A 24032-nucleotide genomic window follows, 5' to 3' on the forward strand; every position below is an offset into this window, starting at 1 on the left:
AACTTTCTGCACCCAGCCCTGGATCCCTGCCTGCGGTGAGGGGCAGGTTTGCTGAGTGAATGAAGCCTGAAGTAATTGCCCAACATGACTGAGCACAGAGAGCTCTGAGCTCACGGATCGGCAGCCACAGGAGATTGACAACCGCAGGCAAGTTTAGATGAGAGCTAGAGTTAAGGTATCTGGTGCAGGAGAAAAAAGGCTGCCTCGAGCATGCCAAATGTCTGTATCAAATTGTAATTATTTATAAATTTTATGTACGTTGTTTTTGCTGAAACAGAGTAAATTAATTGACCAAACAGAAGCCAAACTTGACATTTTGGAGGAAGAATTTTTCACGTAAGTAAATCTCAGAAACCTTCATTTTGATATAATTTAAGACTTTCCGTATGTATTTAGAGAACTGAGGCCTGCAAGCTGCAGGCAGACCTGTGTACCACGGTGGGTGGACAGATGTGAGCGTAAGCTGCCACTTCCCACAAGTAGCTTGAAGGATGAGAGTTTACATCTTGGAAACAGGAATGCATTACTCAGGCATGGTTTGAACATTCTTACATAAGGACTGGATCTAATTTTATGTAAACCCTTCTTATATCTTGGAGTTGCTTCTGACTTTCATTGGAATAAATAAGACAGGAATCAGGCCTGCGGTTTACAGGGTGTCATATAAATAACAGGCCTGGTTCCCCTCTCTCTCATACCAAGAGTAGTACTGTGTGTAAAGTCTACGTATATAAATGCGTGTGCCACTCATGGTACCAGCGCATATGAAATCAGGAGTGAGCTCTGTATTTTTCAGTTACCTGGTGTTGGTTTGTCCCACGCAGCCTGGGACTCTCTCTGGGCACTCGCTGCTGGCCTGTGGGTGCAGGCGCTGCTCCCTGTCGCCCACCATGGGAGACCAGCCCGTCCGCGGGGGCTGGTCCCTGCACGGCGCTGAGGGTCAGCCGTGCGCTGCAACACAGCGAGGGTTGCCTCGAGCGAGCGCGGGTGTGTGCTACGGCCTCAGCGAGTCACCTCGCAGTGCCTGCTGCTGTTTCTGGGACTGAGAGGTAATTTTTCATGTGATGTAATGATGGTGACGTGGATGGAAAGAATCTACTTTTTACCAAGAGCAGAAGTTCACAGAAGTTCTTGAAGGATTTCTGCAAGTACCATGAAGTCACCTGTCTACTGTCCACAATTCCAGATAACCACTCAAGGTAACTGAAAAAAAAAAACCAAAAAGCAGAATAAGGCAGGTGGTGTGTGTCACTGAGGAGCCAGCTCTCGGCACTGGTGTCACACTCCACCACAGCCAGCACGTGCCGTGCTGGGTCCTGGGCTCCCACAGCGTCTGCTTTGAAACACACCTCCTGCTCTTCCAGACAAAAACCAGGCCAATAATGACCTAGACTTGGTTAAGTTCTTAACCTGGTTTTATTCAGATTTTCTCAAACAGGGAAACTAGCAGGACGGAAAAAGGTTCAGTTCCAACGAAAACAGAAACTTTGAGGTTTTGACAGAATACAAAACCATGAAAGACTTAAGTCAATATGAGACATTCCTTCCAACCCCAAATTACGTGCTTTGTTTTACTTTCTCTTATGTAACATACTTGAGGGCTTTCCTCAATTTCTTGTTTTAGTCAGCAAATATTATAAGCAAGAAAAGAGATTTTTTTGAAGCTAAAAGATCAGAAACAATTAATTTCAGTATTATCTACCTGCTGGTACAGGTGCTATTTCCAGGTTCTCCCATCCCCTTCTCCTCCATCAGCCTCTAACGTCCCTTTTTCTCCTGACCAGCCGAGGAGTGAGCTTGTCTATCTCTTGACACGTGACAGGATCCCACTGGCTCTTTAGTTCTGTAATAATGGGATTCATGCTGGATACATTGATTATAGTGTCAAATAACTAAGGTTTCCAGTAGGAGCGGCTTGCATAAAAATGTTGCGCATGAATGTTTTCCTGTTGTTAACTCCATTCTCTTCCTTGTAGTTGCATCAGATTTTCTCCTGGCTCTCCTGAAACAGATTTTCAATAGAAAATCTATCCTGAAATAGATTTGTAACATTCACAAACTAAAAAGATAGCAATTAATTTTTTTTCTGGGAAGAACAAGCTTTAAAGTTTAAAAAACAAATACTTAAAGTTGAGGAAACTGAGAGGCAAATCATTTTGGATCACCTGAAAATGAGAGTTTTTAATGATTTGTTTGGTCAGTAACTTAAAATGTGATCAGCTCTCATAAAAAATCATCAGAATACCTGACTTTTGCAGCAGCTGTCATGCCATGAACCTTTCCTTACAAAATCTCCTGCCCATGCACATCCCCAAAGCAGTTGTCTTTCAAGATCAGACAACTGTCTCCCAGCTCAGGCTGGGCAGTGGAGGGGGAAAGAAACATTAAAAAAGGGAAGACAGATTATATCTGTCTTAAATCACTCAAAACCTCTTCTAGATAAACAACTATGTTGACCTTGAAGTGACATTTTGGCAAAGCCAGCAAAGGCTGATCCCAGGGTGTCTGATGCTTTTTGCCTCTTTCATCATTTTGTAGTTGTATTTGGCAACTATTGCCTTCGTGTCAGTGGCCAAAGACAGCTCAGCACCGAGTGGTGCAGCCACGAGGCGGTTGTGAGGCTGGAAGCTCCCGGTGATGCTGTAGTGATGCTTTCTCCTGGAAAGTTATTCCTCGGGAATACAGGGAGCAAAAGGGGAGTCTCTGACTCTGTCCACCCTCTCTCTGTAGCACTGTTCCTGTGTGCTGGTCGTGTTGACATTGGATGAGCAACACTCCTGGGCCTGGACAGAGGAAAGGTGGTGACACTGCTGCCAGGGCTGCGCTGCTCCTCCAGCAGAGCCAAAGGATCCACATCTCTTCACATCTGAGATGAAAATAAACGTCCTCATGTGATGTCCGTCAAACCTTGTCCTGGGAATCAAAGCACTTGTGAAAACACCCTAGTGAAAATGGTTGCTTAAAATTGCAGATGTGGTCTAGTGTGTTGGGTTCAGGCAGGCTGAGGTCTCAGGTGCAGGGGCATCCCAGGTGCTGCTGTAATAAATAGAAGCAACACCTAAATGGGCAAATTAAATGTAATCTGTTTCAGTGTTTATTTTGTTTTCTTTAGCTTCCCTAGCCAGGTTTTATTCTGAGACGTTCCATGCCTGTGTTGCATGTTCTGCAGTCGTAGCAATTTGGCTCTAGTAAAATTTGACCTTGTGAATTATTATCTTAAGCTTAGTAAACTGGTCACATGGGTTTGGTTTTCTGGGTAGCTTTTTAGATTCTCATAAATGCGCCTATTGCCTGGCGTTGGGATGTCATCCGTCAGAGAATATGCTCATCTTCTGCTCTGCACAGTGAGGCACAGATGGTGCTTTCAGCTGGAAGTAACGCAGGACTGCAGTGGTTCCTGCCAGCCTCCCTCACGGGTCACCACTGCTCGGGATGAAGGAGCCTGTCACTATGGGTTATGCTGGCAGTGGTGCCAAGGAGCCTGGGTGCCACTTCAGGCCCCATCAGGTGACAGTGTACATCCCTATTACCTCACACCCCGTTCCCTATACACAGAATTATTGAAGCTGCCAGTGATTTTTCCTCCTTTTGTGTTTTCACTCTTACCATCCCTTCAAAGGAATAAGCAGAATTAAGGAGGCATAGACTGAGCTGTAGTGGAGATGCGTACTACTGCTGTGGGTTGGTGTAAAGCAGCATTATTTCATTAAATTCCCTGGAAGCAGACACAGGCTTCCACAGAGAACTGTAGTTGGATCTATTTTGCTATAATACTTGCATTTTTGTATAATTTTCACAGCCAATAGGGAGAACACAGAGCTGAGTGAGCGAGCTATTATATTCTCAAGGTTCTAATTATCTCAGAGTTCCCATAATGAATAATTTTTATATAAGTTTGGCATTGGAAAGAATCTCTCCCCTCGTTGTGCTAGTCCCGCCTTCATGACTACTGCTGTTCTGGTATTGCCTGTGCCATGCTTTCACTGACCATAGAAAAATGTCCAGATTAAACAGTGTTTAAGGTTTATTTTTCCTATTAAACTGAAATCCTTTACTGAACAGAGAAACATAAATACACAATCTTATAATAATTTCTTCCCACAATACCGTACTAATGAAGCTGGTGACCTCTGACGAAAGCTCCTGCACTATAAAAGCAGAACTGCAGTTGTGTTAACTGATACACTGAACAGTAAAGAAATGCTTTGGTTATATTCAGCTCGGGCACTGGTGTCACCTTGTTCTTGCCTGTGAGTACTTTGGCATGCCTGGTTTCTCACTCTTAGGTACTTACAGATCCCCCTTTCCCTGCCTCGCAGTTTGGACGTATTTATTATCTTCACAGCCATCCTCTGAAGGAGGAAAATGAGTTTTTGCTTGTTTTGCAAAGAATTAGCAGAGTCACAGTGAAATTGAGACTGTGTAGTTCACTCAGGTCTGTGGCAGCAGCAGCTGTAAATTTATCTGAGTTGGTTTGTTTCAGCTGTCTTCGCTAGACAGCAGTAGCACACATTAGAGTGCACGTTTCACTTCCGTTAACTGAAGACACAACAGGGTCCCAGGAAGGCTTTTTACTACATAAGAGGTCTCCATCCATTAGTCAGTCATCAAAATAAATAGAATTTGGCTTGCTTTTTTCAAAATAAGGTCTTAGTAACTAGGACCAGATGGAATAAAACTGTTTAGAGACTTATTCTGATGCGCCAAAATGCCAGCAACGCCAGCCACTGTGCAAGACAGATTCTCATGAAGGCTGCTCATGAGGGGCTGTTCCTCAGCTGAAGTTCATGAATTCTCATACTTTAACTTAATGCTAATTTGTAGAATTATCCTTTCTTCCTAAAAGTTCTTTAAACTACCTGGACTAACCCTTCTTCTTTCCCATCAAAATTGTGGTCAACGTTGCTGTGAGCAGTAAATGATTCTCTCTCTAGCCCTGCATGATCACATTATAGTGATGAGCACTCGATAACATCTGGAAACATCTGAACACTGTGTTCAGAGAAAGGGCTAGAAGTGCGAAGCCTTGTTAGGAATTCAGATGCTGGACAGATATTAGAGCATATTTTATTTTGAAAAATATGGGCTGCCTTGCATTTGTGGTGCTTGAATGTTCAGGTGTTTTTACTGGCTCTGGACAAAGATATTCTCCTTGCGTGGAGCCCTACCACCCTATGGCACAGCACCAGAGCCATAAAACTAGCTGAGAAGGCAGAGCGTCCTCTGGGCTGTGGTGAACTACCACAGGAAGAATCTAACGCAAGCAGAAAAAGGGACTAAAGGTTTGCATAGTCATTCCCAATTTGTAACGGTATAATAAAGAGGAAGACTTGTATCCATCCAAGAGTGATGTTGCCTTGCCAGTATCTGCAGAAGGACTCTGACACATGGGGTACACACTTCTGATAGCATAGCGGAGCAGGTCAAGTAGTATTGTGTTTCCAGCTCAGACTAACTATGGCTGAGTAACGATCTCCCCCGCGCAGCTGTGGCAGTGCCGTACTCACCCGCCCACCCTGCAGCAGCTTGCTGTGGCAGCACATGTGAGGCACGTGGCAGAGCGCCATCCGTGCACTCGAGAAAAGGTGTGCAACCCATGCAGCAGGGAGCAAAACCAGAGCGGAGCAGAGCACTGGTAAGAGCTGCCCATCGTGGCGCCTGCTCCAAGGCCAGCACGAACCCGTGGGAGCCTCAGGCCAGAAGCCAAGATTTGGTTCCACTCCCAGAAAAGTCAACGAAACCCGTTCAAAGTGGCATGATTTCATCCTGTACCTCATGCTGAGTGACTTGCCAACATTACTACTAATAGCATGGGTTTATCCGAGGTACAAGCTAATGGAGCGCAGAGCTAAAGCATTTCTGTGGAGCCCTAGACTAAAAGATCTGTCGTATGTGGGTGGGCAGGATCTCACTTGGCTTCAGAGTCTGCCTGCCTTTAGGAACCGCCTAAACTTTTTTCTATTTAATAAATCCCTTCCCCTGGTGCCACTTCCAACATCACCTAATGGCCATCCCATGCTGAAAGAAGAAAAGCCCAATCTAAAATAAAGCGGCAGCTAAAGCTCAGTGACCCTGCCAAGGACTTCAGGACCTGAGCTGTCACGAGTGTCTTTTCTGTGGAAAGCATTAAGATAGCAGCACGGTGCTGAAAAATGACACAAGCTAGAAAAAAGGGCAGGAGCCATTCTGTGTTGGGAGTGTTACATGTCCCACAGTGTGTGATTCTGACTGTGCAGGATTTCTTTTCCCTGTCCCCTTCCCTTAAAATAGTTTTTCTTGAACTACAAAAAATTGCCTTTCTTTTCTGCTTCACAGATGAGAAGAGCAAATACAGAAATAATCTCCAGAGATGTTCTGCAGGTATTTTTGCTTCCTCAGTCTGTGTCTTTTCCTTCCAGCCCAAAGGTAAGTGGAGTGTTTGTTTTGTTTTACAGGGAATATCTGAATTATGTTTCATATAAATAATGTGGGTTAAAAGGAAACTATGCTTCCAATTATCCAGCCCATCCAAAGAAAGCTGGGTGCAGTAAGGGATGTGGCATAGAACACATGGGCCTGCGTATGTCCCAAAACACAATCTGTACTTTAACAGTGCAACCCTTTCTTTCCTGTTCAGGACCAGAAGAGTTTGCAGTTTTCACTGGAAATGCCCCCCATGGGACTCCCAGCTGTGTTATTACCATCCCTGGAACTAAAAGTCCTAAATTTCTTGAATGGTTTATGTTTATGCTGTGCACTAACTGGTTCAGTTCTGCTGTAAGGTCCTTTTTGGTCTAAACCCTGCAGCAAAGCTCCAAGGACTACTAATAGAGCTTTAAAGGGAACAGAAGAAAAAAATTAATGAGACCTTTGAGTAACTAAATTGCTAAGTTTGTTACTGCACAGAGCGGTGGTCCTGAGACTCTGGGGAGAGGCAGAGGCACTGCCTTCCACCTCCTGCAGCCCTTCACAAAGCAATGACAACTCTTAATTCACTCATTTACATTTTCATCGAGTGACCACACAGGGACACTGCACCATAAAACTTACCTCTTACAGCCCCAACCCCCTGCCCCTCTGTCTGTATGATGGTACAGATCTATGAGCCTCATGATGTCAGGTACCAGCTTTGTTGTCCATCCACAAAACATTAATTTTGACATTGCACATTGGAGTTGACCCCTCTGTGCGCACAGCAGATACAGGTGGTTCAGCCCACAAGGCTTTGTTGGTGTCTGTGAAGTGCTCAGTGCTTTACCTTTCCCCTTCCAGTGTGCTTGGAGGTTTTACTCCTGACAGTAGCTGTAGGAATGCTGCCTGACACCAGCATATGAGGATGAGAGCTTCTTTAGGGGACTAATGATTAGGAAGGAGGAGCTGTTGGTCAGTGAGATTTGTCTTAGGCTGTCATAAGCAGGAGGAAAAAAGAAATGCATGTTCCTTATATAGACTGTCTGAGGAGGAGTGGGAAGGGGGAGATTGTGGGCTATTATTAAGATTCGTGATATATAGACCTTGCTTGATCTGCCTGGGACTTTTTAAGAATGTTCTTAAGCTACCATGTGTGCAAACCTGTAGCTATCAGCTGAGGTAATTTGCCAGTTTCCCACCTCTTCAAGGTGCCAATTATTCAGCCACGATAAGCAATGTGAGCACGTGCTTATGATTTCAATTATCTACTTATTTTTAATAAGAATTTTATGCAGTTTGTTTGCTTGTTTGAGCACAAGCTGGAAACACAGCTGCAGCTGCACACCAGCCGTGCCCAGCGTGCCTGTCCACACCTAACAGTATGTATTTGTGTCCCCAGGAGGTGCTCCTTGGGTCACGTATCCGACTTGCACGGCAGCGACACAACATCCCTCCCTGGATTTGAGAACCTCACCATGGGATACAACAAATACCTCAGGCCCTACTTTGGCGGTATGTTGGCTCCGTGCATTTGGCTGTTTGAAGAACAGTCTGTAAGGCTTGTGGGGAGGGGAGAGCATGCTTTAAGCTTTCTTTAGGATGCCCCAGTTTAAAAGGTTGTGTTCCTTTTAAATTAGCTAGTAGACAAGGTTGCCCTCCTTTCTGTGTATCCACTGCTGTCTTGAATAGATTGTGCATGCATGTGTGGGGCATGAGAACATGCCCATCTGTGAGGTGAAGAACAGGGAATTATAAACTTCAATACCTCTATGGAAGACCTGACAGAGTAAATAAATTCTGCTCTAATTGTATGTGCTTGTGTTTAGAATCTGACTCTTGTGATTTCTGCTTTATTTTAGTTCTTGTGTATCTTTGTAGTGGGTTGCGGCTATAGAGGAATAAAGCCGTTCTCCTTGCCAGAAATACTGACTTCTGACACATGCTTTCACTTCGCACTGAGACACAAACTAAACCTGTTTTAAGCCCTCATGAAACTCTAGGGAGTAGGGAGCACCTGAAGGACAGCCAGGTATTTAGGAACTTACCTGAGGCTATTGTCCAGTTTGAGTGTCAGGTCTCCCACCTCCCAGGCAAGTGCTGTAACCACTCAGAGGAAAGGGTTTCTCAGAATGACATTCAGCACCTGAAAAATATTGATGAAAGTTTAAAAAACAGCTATGAAAATTGTTATTTTTATCAATTTTGCTTTTCTGCCAGAACCCATTAATGAAACTATGCTCAACAGAAAAATTCCCCATCAGCTTTCACCACGACTTGGATGCTTCCTATTGTAGCTCCTGCAGTCTGAGCTTCTGCTACTGGCAGCTTTCACCTGCTTCCTGTTTCTGACCATGGTGATAACTTTGTGGGACAAAACAGAATTTACCAGCTTGTTATGCCTAGAATGTCTGATCTCTTGCTGGAACAGAAAAGCTCCTCTAGATCCTGTCACATCAATGAACAGATACTTCTGAATTACGTTAACAGAGATTAACTGCATCTACACCAGCCTGCGCCTACCAGAGCCATAAAGGCTAAACAGAAATGGTCAGGACTCCGGTTTGACCTCCTCCAGAGGCCCTGAGTCCTCCCAGAACCATCCTCTGGTCATTAATGTGAGTGGGCTTCAAGTGTCTAAATAGCTAAAACCAAGATGGGGGTTGTGAATAACAGCTATTTTAAAAATTGTACATCTTTCACAAATGAAATATATTTTGGATTTTGGAACATTTTAAAACAAATAAAAAAAAACAAACAAACAAACAAAAACACAAAACCACCTGGAAGGAGATTTAGAAACTGTGTCCCTTGGACTTCCCTAACTGTGATGTAGGGGATGAAAAGGAGAGTCAGCAAGTCCCATGAGGAAAGGTGTTGCTGTGCTGTCACCCAGGCAGAGAGGGCTGGCTTGGGAAGCGCCCCACAGCCACCGTGGGAATCAGGCAGAGCAGGCCCAGCCTCAGGGACAGTTTGTCTCGCTGCTCGCCCAACCCTCGCCCCTCGGAGCCGGGGCACCCCGGCCCCATCGCCGGGGAGGAGCTGCCCTCTCGCGGTGCGCGGGGAGAGTGCGTGGTGCGAGCGGGGGGCTTGGTGCAGGGCCCGAGTGCTGAAAATGGGCTTGGCAATAGGACATAATGACTAAAAAGAGGCAAAGGCTGCTGCCCTGCTGGTTTGTAACTCAGCACATGGTCTCAGCAAGCACTGAAATTCTCTGCCCCTTCGTTTTTCCTCTCTGAGAAGCAGGGATGCTGCCTGCTGTGGAGAGTCCCCCGACAGCCGTGTGTGAGAACTGCTTTGTGTAAAGTCTGTTGTTCTTGCCCCTGTGTAGGTGTTGTGAGCTGGGTAACGGGGGATAAACTGGCCCTGGCTGCCCATGGGCAAATGCCACTGAAATGCTGCTTATCTAAACTGCTGGTCTTCACAGCTAGTGCTGGTGGGTGTTAGCTCTCTGCTACCAACGCCAAATACAGAGCTTTAGCTCCCCAACAGTGACAACTTTATCTTGGATCATGACATCATTTGTGAGTGTTGTGCTCTAAAACTGTGTCTAAGCCTTTGGGCTTCTGCGGTTCTAGAGACAGCGTTGTGTGCGTGGGATGCTGCGAGCAGTGCCCATGCTGCACTGCATCCTGCGCAGTTTTATGGTGCCTTTCTCGCTTCCCTTCTCTCTGCTTAAGCTTTTCTTTCCCTCCACAGGAGAACCTGTTCAAATTGCAATGAGTCTGGACATCGCAAGTATTTCTAGTATATCCGAGAGCGACATGGTAAGTGAAAGAATTATTATTTTCTAAGAGGTAAGAGTAGGATCTGCCTGAGAGACAGAGGGGTCCTGCATGGAGGAATGGTGAAGGAGAGGAAGTGCCACACAGGATTGATTTTTTTCCATTTCAAAGGGGCCTGATTTCCAGGAGGTGCTGAGTTTTTGACCAGTAGGACCTTTGGAGCCATCCCTATTTACTTACAAACCAGCATTACTATGGCATGTACATACTCTGCAGCGACTCCATGCTGTTAACGCAGTCACCACTGTCAGGCTGGCTGTGACTGAGGTGTTTTGAAAATAAAAGGCATTACTTGTTGCATTTACTTCATCAATAAGAAACAAAGAGAAATTGTATAACAGTGCCCTGTGTCTGTCCAGAAGGCTCAGTGAAGAATTGTCTTTAGAGCTGAGGTTGCTTATTGTTTTATGACCAGGCACTGCGAAAATACTCCAGTCACTGCGGATAGATTTTGGCAGGCTAAGCTCAAGTTAATCCTAGTATCCTTAGATTCAAAACTCCTATTAAAACAGATGCTATAAGTTTTGATTTTTCATTTGTTTGAGTTTTTTTAAGACCTCGGTGAAATAACAGGTTGGATTTGCTTACCTTTTTTCTCCAAAGTGCCCATGTCTCATGACCACGTTTCTAGTACGTATGTAATTTTCCAACTCTAGACAATGACTGATTTTTAATGTCAGTGACTCTCTGAGTGGCCTCAAGTGGGCACTTCTCATCTGTTTTCTTACCTGCCAGATGGACACAAAAATATCAATTATAATAATTGCTCATTAAAAAAAAGTACAATCAGTATAATCTGTAGTCCTCAAACACTACACCTTAGAGTGTAAGTATATGAGAAATGTAATACAGTAAATAAAACTATGATGAAAATCTACCAGATTTACTGCATGCATTTGAAGCTGAGCTTTGATAGGTTAAACAAATGTGTGTTCTGCCTCTTGTCACACGTGGCGTGCCCACAGCTATGCTGTGCAGGTGTTCTGGACGTGCATCCTCACGGGTTTTCCTCTCTTTCCCAGGATTACACAGCTACTATCTATTTGCGGCAGCGCTGGACAGACCCCCGGCTGGTCTTTCATGGCAACAAGAGCTTCACGCTAGATGCTCGTCTAGTGGAATTGCTCTGGGTACCAGACACGTACATTGTGGAGTCTAAAAGGTCCTTCCTGCACGATGTCACTGTGGGGAACCGCCTCATACGACTGTTCTCTAATGGCACTATCTTGTATGCCTTAAGGTAGGTCAGCCTTTGGCTTTGCTGCTGCTGATGGTTCAGAATCGATTTCCAGAATTATGCTGGACAGGAGCAGATACCAACTGTCACAGGTAGCGAGTTTGGGGTCAACAAGCCACCTGTGACCATACTCTTCCGATCCATTGCCCCCTGTTCTGTCCCCCTGGAAATGCCAGTCAAGGACCAGGATTCCCCATCGCGATACGCGCTGTGTCCTGAGCACAGTGCCTCCTCAGAAAGCTCACGAGTTTAGGTGTTACCCAGGACAAGTCAAGTAGAGTCAGATGGAGGTAGGGAGGAATGGAAGGAGGACATCATAACAGTAAAAGTTTAACAGATAGAGGGAAGCTATTTGCTTATCCAGTAGCGTGTAGCCCTGATTTCTGCTTTTTAGCATAAAGCATATTTGTACATGCACTGCGGAAATGTGCGATGCAACTGTGTAAGCGATTCATGCAGTGTTTTCTCTTCTCAGCTCAAAGTAACTGTGCCCCAGTTACCCTAACTGCAAAGTAAAGCTGCTATAAACTCACTCATTTACCCTCCACATCCGAGCAAGCCAGAGGATGTGTGCAGTCAGTTACTGTGCCTCAGGTAACAAGTGGCAACTTCTTAAGATGTGCAAACGGCAGCACTGGAAAACACGTGAATCTGCGCTAGATCTCCCACCACAGCAAAGCAAAATCCCTCCTTCAGTGACATTTTCATCAGTGGGGCTGCAGAAAGTGTATCTCCTTAAGGAGGGTTCTCTCTGATTGTATCAGTCCGCACAGGTCAAAATCATCTAAATGACAGAGCAGAGTCTTGACTGTCTAGTTTGCTATGAAAAACAGAGATAATTATTACATGCTTTTATTGCAACTTCTGGAGTTCTTTCTCCTCCTACAGAATCACTACTACTGTTGCTTGTAACATGGACCTGTCAAAATACCCCATGGACACACAAACGTGCAGACTGCAGCTAGAAAGCTGTAAGTATAACATTCTAGAAAAACCTGACTTTAGTTTACATTTGTTTATTCGTATGTAACTACACATCTGGAATCCATCACAGTGGCTTTCTGGAGTACATTTTTATTCCTGCAAATACTAATGTCGAAAAGAAAACAACTTTGCTTCATCATTCTTCAAACACTTGTGTTGTAATCCACAATTCAGAGGATTCCTGTCACTGTGCAATTTATAAAAAAAGAGTGGCAATAAATCATATTTTTATTAGAGTTAGCTCAATTTTGCACAGAAAGAAGGCAGTAATAATGGCTGGTTTTCCAAATTTGGTCCCTTTTGCATGCACAGATTCTTCAAAACTAACTTATGGGGTAAGTGCATGAGAAGGAGCACAGCAAGGAACCACTTTTCACATTTTTAGGTATCTACCACCTGTTGCACCTCCCAAACCTCCACTGTAACAAGGCAGGGTGAAAGGTGGTTCTTAGGAGGAGTTGAACATGCCTCTCAAACTCATGAATTGAAACTAAGGGCAAAGCCAGCTTTGTGGTATGTGCTTCTCCATGCGGGCCCTCTGTTGCAGTGATGCAGATGATGGGACCCTTGTCAACACTCGGCCTTGGAAGTCTCAAGAAAAGGGATAATCAGTGAGTTCTGCTCTCAGTTAAATTAAAAGCTCATCTGTGGCAAAGCTGGCTGGGAAAGACTCCAGGAAAATTTAGGATGCTACAGGGCTTTTACAGAGGAGCTCAGCATGAGCAGTGCCGCTGTCCTGTATCTGCACAGCTCCACAACAAGCAAGCAACCAACCAGCTCCCGCTTCACGTCACAAAAAGAGTCATCTAAAATCTCCATACTGAAAAGGCCAGATTTTAACTGCTGGGGGTGCAGCATGAAGCACCTGTGGAAGCACATATCATTTCCACATTAAAATCATATTAGTTCACCATGGTTAACTTTATTACAAAGAATCACTCCTGAAATAATAATGATTGGCCTCTTCTGCTAAAGCATAGCTTGGTTGGGTCTGTTTTAGAAGTGATTGGGTCCTACATCATGCTCAGTTGCTGTATGATTCCAATGAAATTACATGCACATTGCCCACTGGAGATTTCATTAGGATAAGTGCCCAGAAATAATGCTATTTCAATAGACGCCAGAAGAATTAACAATTTATCATTTATTATAAAATTTTCTAGAGTAACCGCAATTTATAAAACTGCTTAGAAACTTCAAAAAGTCACGTGCTTAGGATTCTACGCAGGGATTCATACCCTGGACAACTAATTTAGGAGTTCATTGCGCTCAAGCTCTGGTAATTTGTGTCTAATAAGAAAACACAATTAGATAAAAATAGAGCTGCAACTGCATCTTATTCATTCTACCAGGATGAACAGGTTATTATCAGAATCAAACCATCCCTACTCATTTTCTCAAAGAAGGGCACTTAATAAAAGAATCACATTAGTGAGACTGATGGGCTTGTTTCCTAAATTAAGTGACATTTTTGAAGTGAATGGCAGGCTGGTGGCTCAGTACAAGCTTTATCCCTCAGACTGAGGTATCCCTCAGACCAACCTGAAGTCATGTCATGCCATCATTTACATTCCTGGAGGCAATTACTCAACCAGCATAGATGGAGTTTACTGATAACTGCTTGAATTGTTGATCTTATCTGTCCTGCTGTGTTGAGGCAGGAATTCCGTGTTACCAAAATGTCAGATGCATTTATTTGTCCGCAGTAACTTAAAGCCTTTGGGGATAGGAGGAATGATTTGTAGAAAAAGCTGTTTTTATGAGCAAGCTGCCTGGACAGCGCACAGACGGTCAGAAAAGCCTGGTCCATAACCACATAGCAGTCTCGGCTCCAAGTTCTTGACTAACTGAAAATGCCTCTTCTGGTATTTTTAAGCACTTGCATAGCTGGTGCAGTGAAATGTGCTTCTGCTAACTGGTAAGGGGCTCAATGGGATCTGTATTCTCTTCTTTTAACCACTGTGTTTCTCCTGCTCTCCTCTTATGACTGAAGAGCCTATGTTCGAGAGTTGATCGCTGCAGTAGTTTTATTCTGCTGCGTATAATCAAACTGCGGATGGCAGGAATACCCGATCTTTTAAAAGGTTAAAATATTTAAAAACAGAAATACCCCATGTAAATGATGGAAATAGGTTCTCGGCAGTCTTGCGCGTTGTGCATCGTTCACAGTGGTGTGTGTTCCTATTGAAATCTGAACCAGCAGACTGAAAACACAGCAACAAAAGGACAGCCAACACCCACCCATAGTCTGACGCAGTTAAGAGGGTCTTTGTCCAGCCTACAAGGCCTAGATTGTGCTTCTGTTCCCACCCAGGAGATAAGGCAGGGCAGTAGCTGGGCTTTTACTGGCTAAACCCCAGTAATATGGGTCTTTGTGTTCTCCTCAGGGGGATATGATGAAAACGATGTCATCTTCACGTGGTTGAGAGGAAATGACTCTGTCCATGGCATTGAGAAGTTGCGGCTCTCTCAGTACACCGTGGAACGTTACTACACCCTGGTCTCGAAGTCACAGCAGGAAACAGGTAAATCGGTGAAAGAGAAAGGCAAGAAACGCTCTCAAGTTGCCTCATCTCCCACCTCTCTTCCCTTCTACAGGCCAGTATCTTTTGACTCAAGCCTGAACCAGCGAAGTCTTTAGCAAATCTTAATCTCACAAAAAGAGACAGAAAGATGGTGAAATCCAGTCAGCTGCAATCAGGCTATTCTCCAACATGGAAATGATGGAAAGACGGGGTTTGCGATACACTATATTCACTTGATGGATTTTCAGTTTTATTTTGTTTTTTATATTCTCCACTTCTTTCCTTCTCCATACACGCCTGAATAAACTCTCTCCCTTCCTCCCAGGTGTGCAGATTATAAATACTGCAGAGAGTCATGTTTACAGTAACTGGGAGTAAAATTAACTTTTAAAATATACTTTTGTAAATTACAGTTCTATAATGTTATGATGGGATAAGATCCCTTTGTACATCAGAATTCAATGTCTTTTTCATTATCAGTGTAAATACTCTTCTCTCTAATCACAGACGCTATGAAAGGGAGCAAAGCTTCCTTAGAATGACCAGGTTTTAAAAATAACAATGTTTTGTTGTTTACTGTAGTGTACACAGCCCACAAACAACATGGGGTTTGTTTCTACATTTCAAAGGGAGCTATTGTTTAACCAGCAGAAATATCTCCTGAAAATACTAGCAATCCAGCCCCAGAACCCTGATGTCAGTATTATGACAAATTGATTTTAAAAAATTGACTGAATTTTTTTGAGCACAAAAAGACACAATTATCAAAGGTCACAAATTACTGATGAATACAGGGGGTCTAATTCCCTGTGATGATAAGCTATCTCGGATGCTTTGGGACATGAGAGAGAGCCTGCTGAAATGGAGAGAAAAATATTTTGTTTATTTCTCGACCATCAGATACGGCTGAACTTGGCAATGCCCCTTCAAAGCGGATATTGGGAAAAATGTGCTGTGCTGAGTATGTGCAAATAGATGAAAGCATCAGCCCTTCTCTGAAGTTAAGACACTGGTATAAAATGTTTCCACTGTGAATTAAGTTCAGGAGCCCCTTTGCAAGCTACTCATTGTTTTAGATGTCTCTTGTCCAGCAATGCTGTGTGTACGTGTCCTCTTATCTAGGATATGTCAGACAAGTAAGACCTCTGAGGCAAGAAGTCAAGCTTGTACAAGTAATGCCTCTCCTGCAATTTCAGGGCAGCTCTGCTGAGGTGCAGCAGCTGGAGGGCTGCTGCTGGGCTGTCCCAGTTTCCATTCAAGGGTCCTCGGGAATCTCATGTTCACTGTGTTTCTTCCTGTCGTGAACAGGCAGGTACCCACGACTGATACTGCAGTTTGAGCTGAGAAGAAATGTCCTTTACTTCATTTTGGAGACCTATGTGCCCTCCACTCTGCTCGTCATGTTGTCCTGGGTTTCTTTTTGGATCACATTGGATTCAGTGCCTGCAAGAACTTGCATTGGTGAGTTATTGCCTGAGGAAGGGAGAAGGCTTAAGCAGGCAAGGGAGCCTCTGAGGGCTGGGCAGACAGTAGTTTTCTTGAGCTCTCTGCTCAGTGATAAAGGGCCTGCTCACATTCTGCTTTTACTTGTGGCAGAGCTGGGTTAGCAGTACGAAGTGTGGAAGATAAGCTGTGACTGGCACACTTGGTCACCTGCAGAGCTGGGGATGGCCCCCAGTAGATTCACAGCAGAGAGAAGAGGACAGAGCACACGTTCTTTGTGATGTGCTTTGGAGGGAGCAGGGAGGGGGGGATTTTTTTACCAAAAGTAAGAAAAATAAGAGAGCCAAGTTGTCAAAGGCAGGGAGAGCCTGTGTAAAGCTACTAGCTAGTTGAGTTGATGGATGATTTGGATTTGGTAGGAAGTGATGTGCTCTATCTGGCTAGCAATAGAGAATGACAACGCGTGCAGAAGGATAGGCCAAGCCTTTTCCAAAGTGTCCACAAGAAAAGGTCTTTCCTTTTCTGCTTGCCAAGGAGTCACAACGGTGCTCTCCATGACAACTCTGATGATCGGCTCACGAAGTTCGCTTTCAAAAACCAACTGTTTCATTAAGGCCATTGATGTTTACCTCGGCATCTGCTTCAGCTTCATCTTTGGTGCCCTTGTGGAATATGCAGTGGCTCACTACAGCTCATCACAAAAGTGTGCGGCTAAAGCACCTCAAGAGGTAAAGCCTGATCTACCTTCATAAGCTGAGTTATCTTGGATCCACAATAATTAGTCCTCCATTAACTGAATAAGACAAGTGGTCTTCCTGTTATGGATACAGTAACAATTGCTTCTCCTAATTGTCACTAAATCTAAATATTTGTGTGTAACAAACATGTGAATAGCACTAGACCTCTGGGTCTCTGACATAGGCCTCTGCACACCAGCCAAAAGGAGCAGCAGCCTTCGCTGACAGTCATGTTAGAGTTGTAGGATCACGTTCAGGAACGCACTTTGGCTTACCCCTAGAATTGGGTCTGTAGCCCTGAGATGAGCTCATGTGAGAGCATGAAGCACCTCTGTTCCTTTCAAAATGCAGCCACAGAAGAGCCAGTATGACACACCAGTCTTCTATAGAATAACTCTGATTAGGACACAGATTTGGAAGATAATTTGCTCTAGCAGAGGAAAGCTGAACCCTTCTTTCTCCCTTCCCAGAAGACAGTACCAATCATCAGCCCCACAATGTTCTGGGGGCGTTGCAAGAGAGAGTGAATTGTTCAAAATGCTCTGCTTTAGTGGGAGAAATTAAATAGCCAAGTATGATTATAGTCCAGTGGTCACTGAGGGTCCAAATCCTGTCAGAGGGAAAAGAGGTTTCCCACCTTGCTGCAGAGTTCCCTAGCCATTAAGTTACTGTGTAGATGTCAAGAGATAGATGTCTTGCAGGAGATGGATGGTAGGTTGCTCAGTGACATAGAGCAAGACTTCACTCAAAGATCTCAGAATACCTCTAGAAATACAGTGGTGGAAATACAGGCACCTCTGGGACTTCAGGCACTCCTAAAAATAGGCAGCAGGTGAAAGGCATGTTTGAATATTGGGGTTTTTGATGAACACATATGAAGCTGTGCTCCTTTATCTTCATCCTTATGGTCTCCGTATTGATTAAAGCACTTTTCCTCTGCAGGAGAAGACAAACCCTAAAACTAACTGTACACTCTTGTTTCCTAGGGGCCTGCAAATGAACTTACTAAAGAAATGGAAGAAGTCAACATCACTAACATCCTCAACAGCTCCATTGCCAGCTATAAACGGAAAATCAGCTTTGCAAGCATTGAGATTTCCAGCGATACTGTTAACTGCAGTGGCTTGACCATGAAAACTCATGAGAAAATCAAATGCGTCTTGAGAAACAAAATGCACAGGATTATTGGTTATTTCACAATTCAGAACCCCAGCAATGTAGACCACTACTCCAAACTGCTTTTCCCTTTGTTTTTCATGCTGGTCAATGTGTTTTATTGGGCTTATTACCTATATTTTTAGTAGAAATTAGCCGCTTCAATTCTCCTACTTCAGCAGGAGAGGAATCTTGCCAATGGGCATCTAGGTATCTAACCACAGTGAATCCAACGTGGACAAAATGCTCTGTTGTGTTTCCTGAGGTACAGAGCAGAAGAGTGTGTGAGGTATGCAAGATGCAAAGCCTTCTTGGTGCTTCAGCATTAGCAAACATTGACTCTGGACAACTGCTTGTTCAGCTGAGTGGCTGTGCTGGGCTCTTGTGCTCGTATCTACCTTTCATTCCAGCCTCTCATTTGTCTGGAGATGGGTGTGTAGGACTGCACGTGGCAGGCTACAGAGCACTACAGGTGGCAAAATTATCTTGGTAGTCTGAAGCAGGTTGGAACCTTCTAGTTTAGATGTCCAAGAGGATGTACGATTATAGCTGTTATTCTTTGTTTGCCAGAGATAACAGCAACAGAGGGACTGTGATTGCTGTCTCAACAGTGCCTCTGTTCAAGTGAGAGAACCCGAAGGCAGCAGTGTGCCATGCGGAGAGGAACGGCTCCTGTGCACGGTGCTTCCTTGTCCCAGGGGCAATGTGGTGCCAGACCAGTGATTTCGGTGGTGCTGGCATCAGCACAGTGGTATGCCTCAGTGCTTTTAATACCTGTCAGACTCATTGAGGTAATCCTCACTTGCTGTAGTTATCCATCCCTAAGGCAGATGGAGGGCTTTTTATTTGTAGAGCTGCATTTTTTTAGAGACCTGGGAACATGAAATATAGGCAGCAAAATTGTTTTGTAACCCATCTCTTACACTCTTCCTGTTGTGCTGCAGTTGAACAGATTCTACCACCTTCCGTGTCTTCTTCACAAACAGATTATTCTTCATCCTGGAGAGTGCCTCCTTCAGCTTTCACTGCTATAAGCAGCTCTTGCTTCTTGCCAGCCATACGCAAGAGTGGCCAATTTGTCATCCCCTCTTCTGTGTGGCTGTGCAGCAGTGGCAAGTCAGCAGTGCTGCTGGGTGACAGACCCACACGTGGGCTGAGGTATGATGATCTAAATCAGCCTTTCACTCTCTATTTTAGGCTGAAACAGCGTTACATTTCTATAGAAATTCAGATTCTAAGTGGGCTGTGGAAACTGCCTGTCAGCTTTGTTTATGCTGCATCAGCAGGACTGAGAGCTTTGTTTTAGAAATAAATGAAATATGTGGCACACACATTTGAGAACCAAATGCCATTTGGTACTATGTAGCTTAGGGCTATTGGAAGTCTTTATTTCCTGATTTTAAAATGAACGTTTTATGGCAGATTTCCTCCTCCCCCCTTTTTGGTCTACGCAACTTTCATAACTTTGAGGGCGTAATCCTGCAGTTATGTAGGCAAAACGGTAATTGCCTGCAGTGGCTACCATTCAGCAGGAGTTTTGGCAGAGCGAGGCCTCTCAGCATGCAGCTTATATTACAGTATCATGCAGGCGGTGTTTGCTTAGTATTAGAGTCTCTTACTGGGGTTTCATATAGAAGGTGGGCAAAGCACGCAAAACTATGGATTTTTTACTTTAATAACTTTTTATCGAACCACTTCACCACACTTTATTGTGAAGGATCTAAACCACATACTCATAAATCATAGCTTTTACCAAGAGCAGCACAAGAAGACAAAGGGGAACAGACTGACAATGGCAAGTGAATAAACACAAACTCCAATAATGAAATGTTGGCTTGTATATACTGGCATTTAAAGTCCATTCCATAAAATGTAATAAAGTGAATGTTTGTGATATGAACACAAACCCCCAGAGAGATCCTCTATTAAAAAAATCATTACCTCCTTTCTGTGTCGATTTCTTTCTTTAAAACCCAACTAAAATGCCCTTATGTGTTCTACACCTGCCGCCAAACACTAATGTTAACAAAAGGAATTTCTTTGTGTGTTATAGCAGGCTGCCACTCTGAAGGCTTGCTTTCATTAGATGCTGCTTTTGTTACAACTCTGCTGCTTTGAAGTTGCCCAGGCCTTGTTCTAAGTTATATCTCTGTGCAGCGAAATGTTTGTTATTGACCTGGCCTAGCGAACAGCATGTTGTCTTGAAAAGTGTCAGCTCTCTCTATTCTCATTTATTGCTGGTTTTGTTAACTTCAAGAAGGAAGGGAGGGACAGAAGGTAGTAGCGGAAAGAGGGTTTGTTGTTGTTGGTTTTTTTTTTAGATACCTCAAGAGAATATTCTTAAAGAGCTGTTGGCTTGGCCAGGGGAAACACCTTACTTCAGAAACTTAAAATCTAGAAGGTATGGACTCCTGCTTTATTTGCTTCTACATATAATTTTCTCTCTCATTGATGGACTTCACCACTTTAATACACCTCACACACGACTGTCTCCTTATACAGCCCTGTTGTAACACAAGGTATTAGCTCTGGCCTCAGTGGGGTGCACACAGCATGGTCCTAAGGCCATTTCAGTGGTCAAAGTGATGCTTAGCAAAGACCAGATACGGGAAGTAAGAGACAAAGGAAGGCACCCAGCCTCTGTCCTACTGCAGGTACACCAGTCACGTCAGATGGACAAAAATTAATTTTTGCTAATACATCCTACAGTGAAGCAAGATGATGTCCTGGAGCAGCCTGGGGTTATTACTGCTGTCATCCCACATATGATTCTTGGCAGAGGGCAGTGACAGATGAGCGCTGTGAGTCTGCATACGTTCTTCAGAGCAGTCAGGATGAGGCACCGCTCAAGCCCAAGTCTTTCCTGTCTCTTTCAGGTGTTGGCTAACACAAGCTAGAAGCACCACTGAATTGAAGATGAGACTTTCATATCTTGATATGTGTGGAGCACAGAGCAGCTTCCCTGTTACTGGTGTGCAAAGATAAGCCCCGATATCTTGACCAACACCAACTGAAAATCAGCCTTTCCCACAAAGGACTGGTGTGTAACATGTGTGCTGCAGGTGAGAACAAAGCCACAGGTAAGCACTGCACACAGCTCTGTTCTGCTGAAGGGGTCAGCCTTGCCTAGGCTCTACAGGGAGCAGGAGGGGTTTTGAGTAGCAGCCTACCCTCTGAAAGAGCCTCTAGGCTGATGGCTCCTGAGCTGGGAGCTGCTTCACCTCCCACGGACCACATCTGCCCTATAACTCTCAGGGAACTTGGCACCACGAATCTGGAGGAGCCACAGGACAGAGTTACCCCTAACATTTACTATTCCAACATGGTGCCAGATTGTTTGTGCTCTTGGCAGAATATGAATGTATGGAGGAAAAGACTGACTTGCTTTTTGAGTTAATTCTGCTTTGCACAGATGTTCTGGTCTCCTGTAACCTTTCCTTACATGTACTTCCTAAAGCTGCAGCTTCTGGAATCTGTCTCTTTTTAAGAACATTTGCACTTACTTTAAGCCTTTGTGGAGAAATGCTTGTGAAATGTGTTAGCACGGGAAAGCATGATGGATAGTGAGCAGCAATCAGGTAACACAGGTAACTTGAGGCGCTTTCAAGAGATGCAAATGCTTGTATCTGGTGCAACCCAGAGGAATGTAAAGCCTCATAATATGGTACGGAGAGTCACCCTAGCTAGCACAGGGACCAAAAGCAGTCTGGCCACAGCAGCATTAAGCATTTGGGGATTAATTTATCTAATTTAAAATATGAAGGAGCTGCACTATAGAGGAGAGCTAACACAGGCTAACACACAATATGTGTATGTCTAAGAGCGTAGCAGTGAGTGATAAAGAAATACTACCTTTTAGTACATCCCAGCATTGCCCTGCTTCCTTCTGTGCCCCCCACCCTTGTTTTTCCCCTAATTCTTCTTATGCCCACTTCACCCCAACATAAGCAGGAGCTGGTCTTGCTGCAGCAGCCACCAGTCTGGGCTTGGAGAGTGTTATTTTTCATTTTCAGAAGGATGAAGGGTTCAGCTCAGGAATGCTATTGTTTCAGAGCATGTGGTTTACATTATGATTTCCAAAAGGTATTTGTATGTGCAAACACTACCATCTGCTGTAAGGAATACTTTGCATTTTTAAAAGGTTAATTCCATTTCAAACCTACTGAGTGAATTGGTAGCAGAAACCTTTCTCATTTGCTTACTGTATTTAGTGTGACAACACGCAGCCAGCCAGCAAGCCACATCTTTACAAGGACAGACTGTTTAGTGCTGGTAATTGGCACAGGTTTTCTCCAAATTCTCACTGAAATAACTTTTCATTATTGAATAAAAGCTGTTTTAAATTACAACCTGTTGTTACACTTGGGATCAGACAATGGGCTTCTTGTTAATCTGAGGTGATCGTTAAGTCTGTAATGAATAATTTGATGCATTTTCTTTCTTTCTCCTTCCCCTTCTGAGATCTGTGTCTCAGACTGCAGTTTTCCTCAAAGTTCCTGTGGTTTGAAACTCTCTTTAACTGTGTCTTGCTTGCTTAGCAATTCACCAGGAGAATTCAATATTGAACTGCAAGCTGCTTTGGTTAGGCACAAAAATCTGTGTTATGTCTTACCTTCTTCATCAGGTTAGTGCAAGTACATATAACTGCAAACAAGAAATACATATTTTGGGAGCTAACATTTGGGTGATCATCCCTGCTAGTAAGCTAAAGCAACAGAAGAGTTATGAATTGTGAACGGAGAAGAGGAAGCAAATCTAGTTCTAGATACGGAGTTGTTTTTTTCTCCTCCAAAAAGAAAGGCTTTTGTGTGATGTCAGTGTACACCTACAGGGAGATCCCAGACCCTAAGCAGAGATGTGTATATACTGGCACAGTTCTGAAACAGAAGCGATTTTCAGAGTCAGGGTGTCCCAGCACCATGAGGTCCTGGCTCCTGCCTTTACAGGGACAGGGCTTTAGCTGGGTCTGCTGGGCAGCTGCATCTGCCTTGGCACTGAACTGTCTGGAGGCATGACCTGAGAACTCGCCCCTGTGGAAGCCTGTGAATCCAGAAGTCATCTGATTTTGTTTTTTCCAGTATGTTGTAGGGGTCTTATTTTCAGTCACACTGCAGAGTCCCTCCATTTACCCAAACCTGTACTAGAAGAGGGATTTAGATGGAAATGGCCTGTATTTGCTTCGATGTTTTTTTTAGTTCCACTAATTACAAAACATGTAGATTTTCATTAATTTGGTACCCTATTATGTTTTTATTGGATTGTGACCCCCAGAAAACAAATCCTCAGACTTCAGAGAACATGGAATTAAAGCTCCACAGGTAGGGTCAGACCATGCATATGGCTCCCATCATTGCTGTAGGACCTCACGCCTCAAGGAGACAGTAAGTTTTGGCTTTATACTGTCAGTTCAGATCTTCCCAGAGATGTCCTGCCATCTTCTTTCGCTGCAGCCCATAACCCCCAGCTCTAAAGCACAAACACGAGCAGGTCTACCTTTGAGATGTGCTGTGGTACAGGAGAGCAGCAAGAGAGCAGTATCCTTTTCACTCTACTGATATAATAAGAGTAATCCACTCCTACAGCATCAATGGATACCATTTAACTGGTATTTTCTACGAGCTGAGGTAGTCACTTAATAGCCTTTTTTGTGCAGCTTTAGATTCCTGTCAGTTATCATGAAATGTAATGACAAATATAAGACCAGACCATCTCTTCAAGACAGCTTGTGCTTTCAGACATCTACTTTAGGACAGGTAGGTCAGCATTTAATGCAAAAACA

At 44.0% G+C, this 24032-nt stretch overlaps 1 protein-coding gene across 1 annotated transcript; it reads left to right on the forward strand.

Moving 5' to 3' along the window:
• Positions 1–6349: 6349 nt before the first annotated feature.
• Positions 6350–18399, forward strand: GABRP (gamma-aminobutyric acid type A receptor subunit pi). Its single transcript, XM_068417256.1, has 9 exons — positions 6350–6405; positions 7790–7902; positions 10087–10154; positions 11195–11412; positions 12298–12380; positions 14781–14918; positions 16227–16379; positions 16896–17089; positions 18085–18399. The coding sequence occupies exons 1-9, from the start codon at positions 6350–6352 to the stop codon at positions 18397–18399; spliced, it is 1338 nt and encodes a 445-aa protein (XP_068273357.1).
• Positions 18400–24032: the final 5633 nt, after the last annotated feature.

Source organism: Nyctibius grandis, chromosome 22 (genome assembly GCF_013368605.1).
Source record: "Nyctibius grandis isolate bNycGra1 chromosome 22, bNycGra1.pri, whole genome shotgun sequence".
Lineage (NCBI taxonomy): Eukaryota > Metazoa > Chordata > Aves > Nyctibiiformes > Nyctibiidae > Nyctibius > Nyctibius grandis.

Coding starts and splice junctions, on each gene's coding strand:
- GABRP (XM_068417256.1), top strand. CDS start 6,350: ATGTTCTGCAGGTATTTTTGCTTCCTCAGTCTGTGTCTTTTCCTTCCA. Junction 6,406..7,789: donor CTTTTCCTTCCAGCCCAAAG/GTAAGTGGAGTG, acceptor TTGTGTCCCCAG/GAGGTGCTCCTTGGGTCACG. Junction 17,090..18,084: donor CGGCTAAAGCACCTCAAGAG/GTAAAGCCTGAT, acceptor CTTGTTTCCTAG/GGGCCTGCAAATGAACTTAC.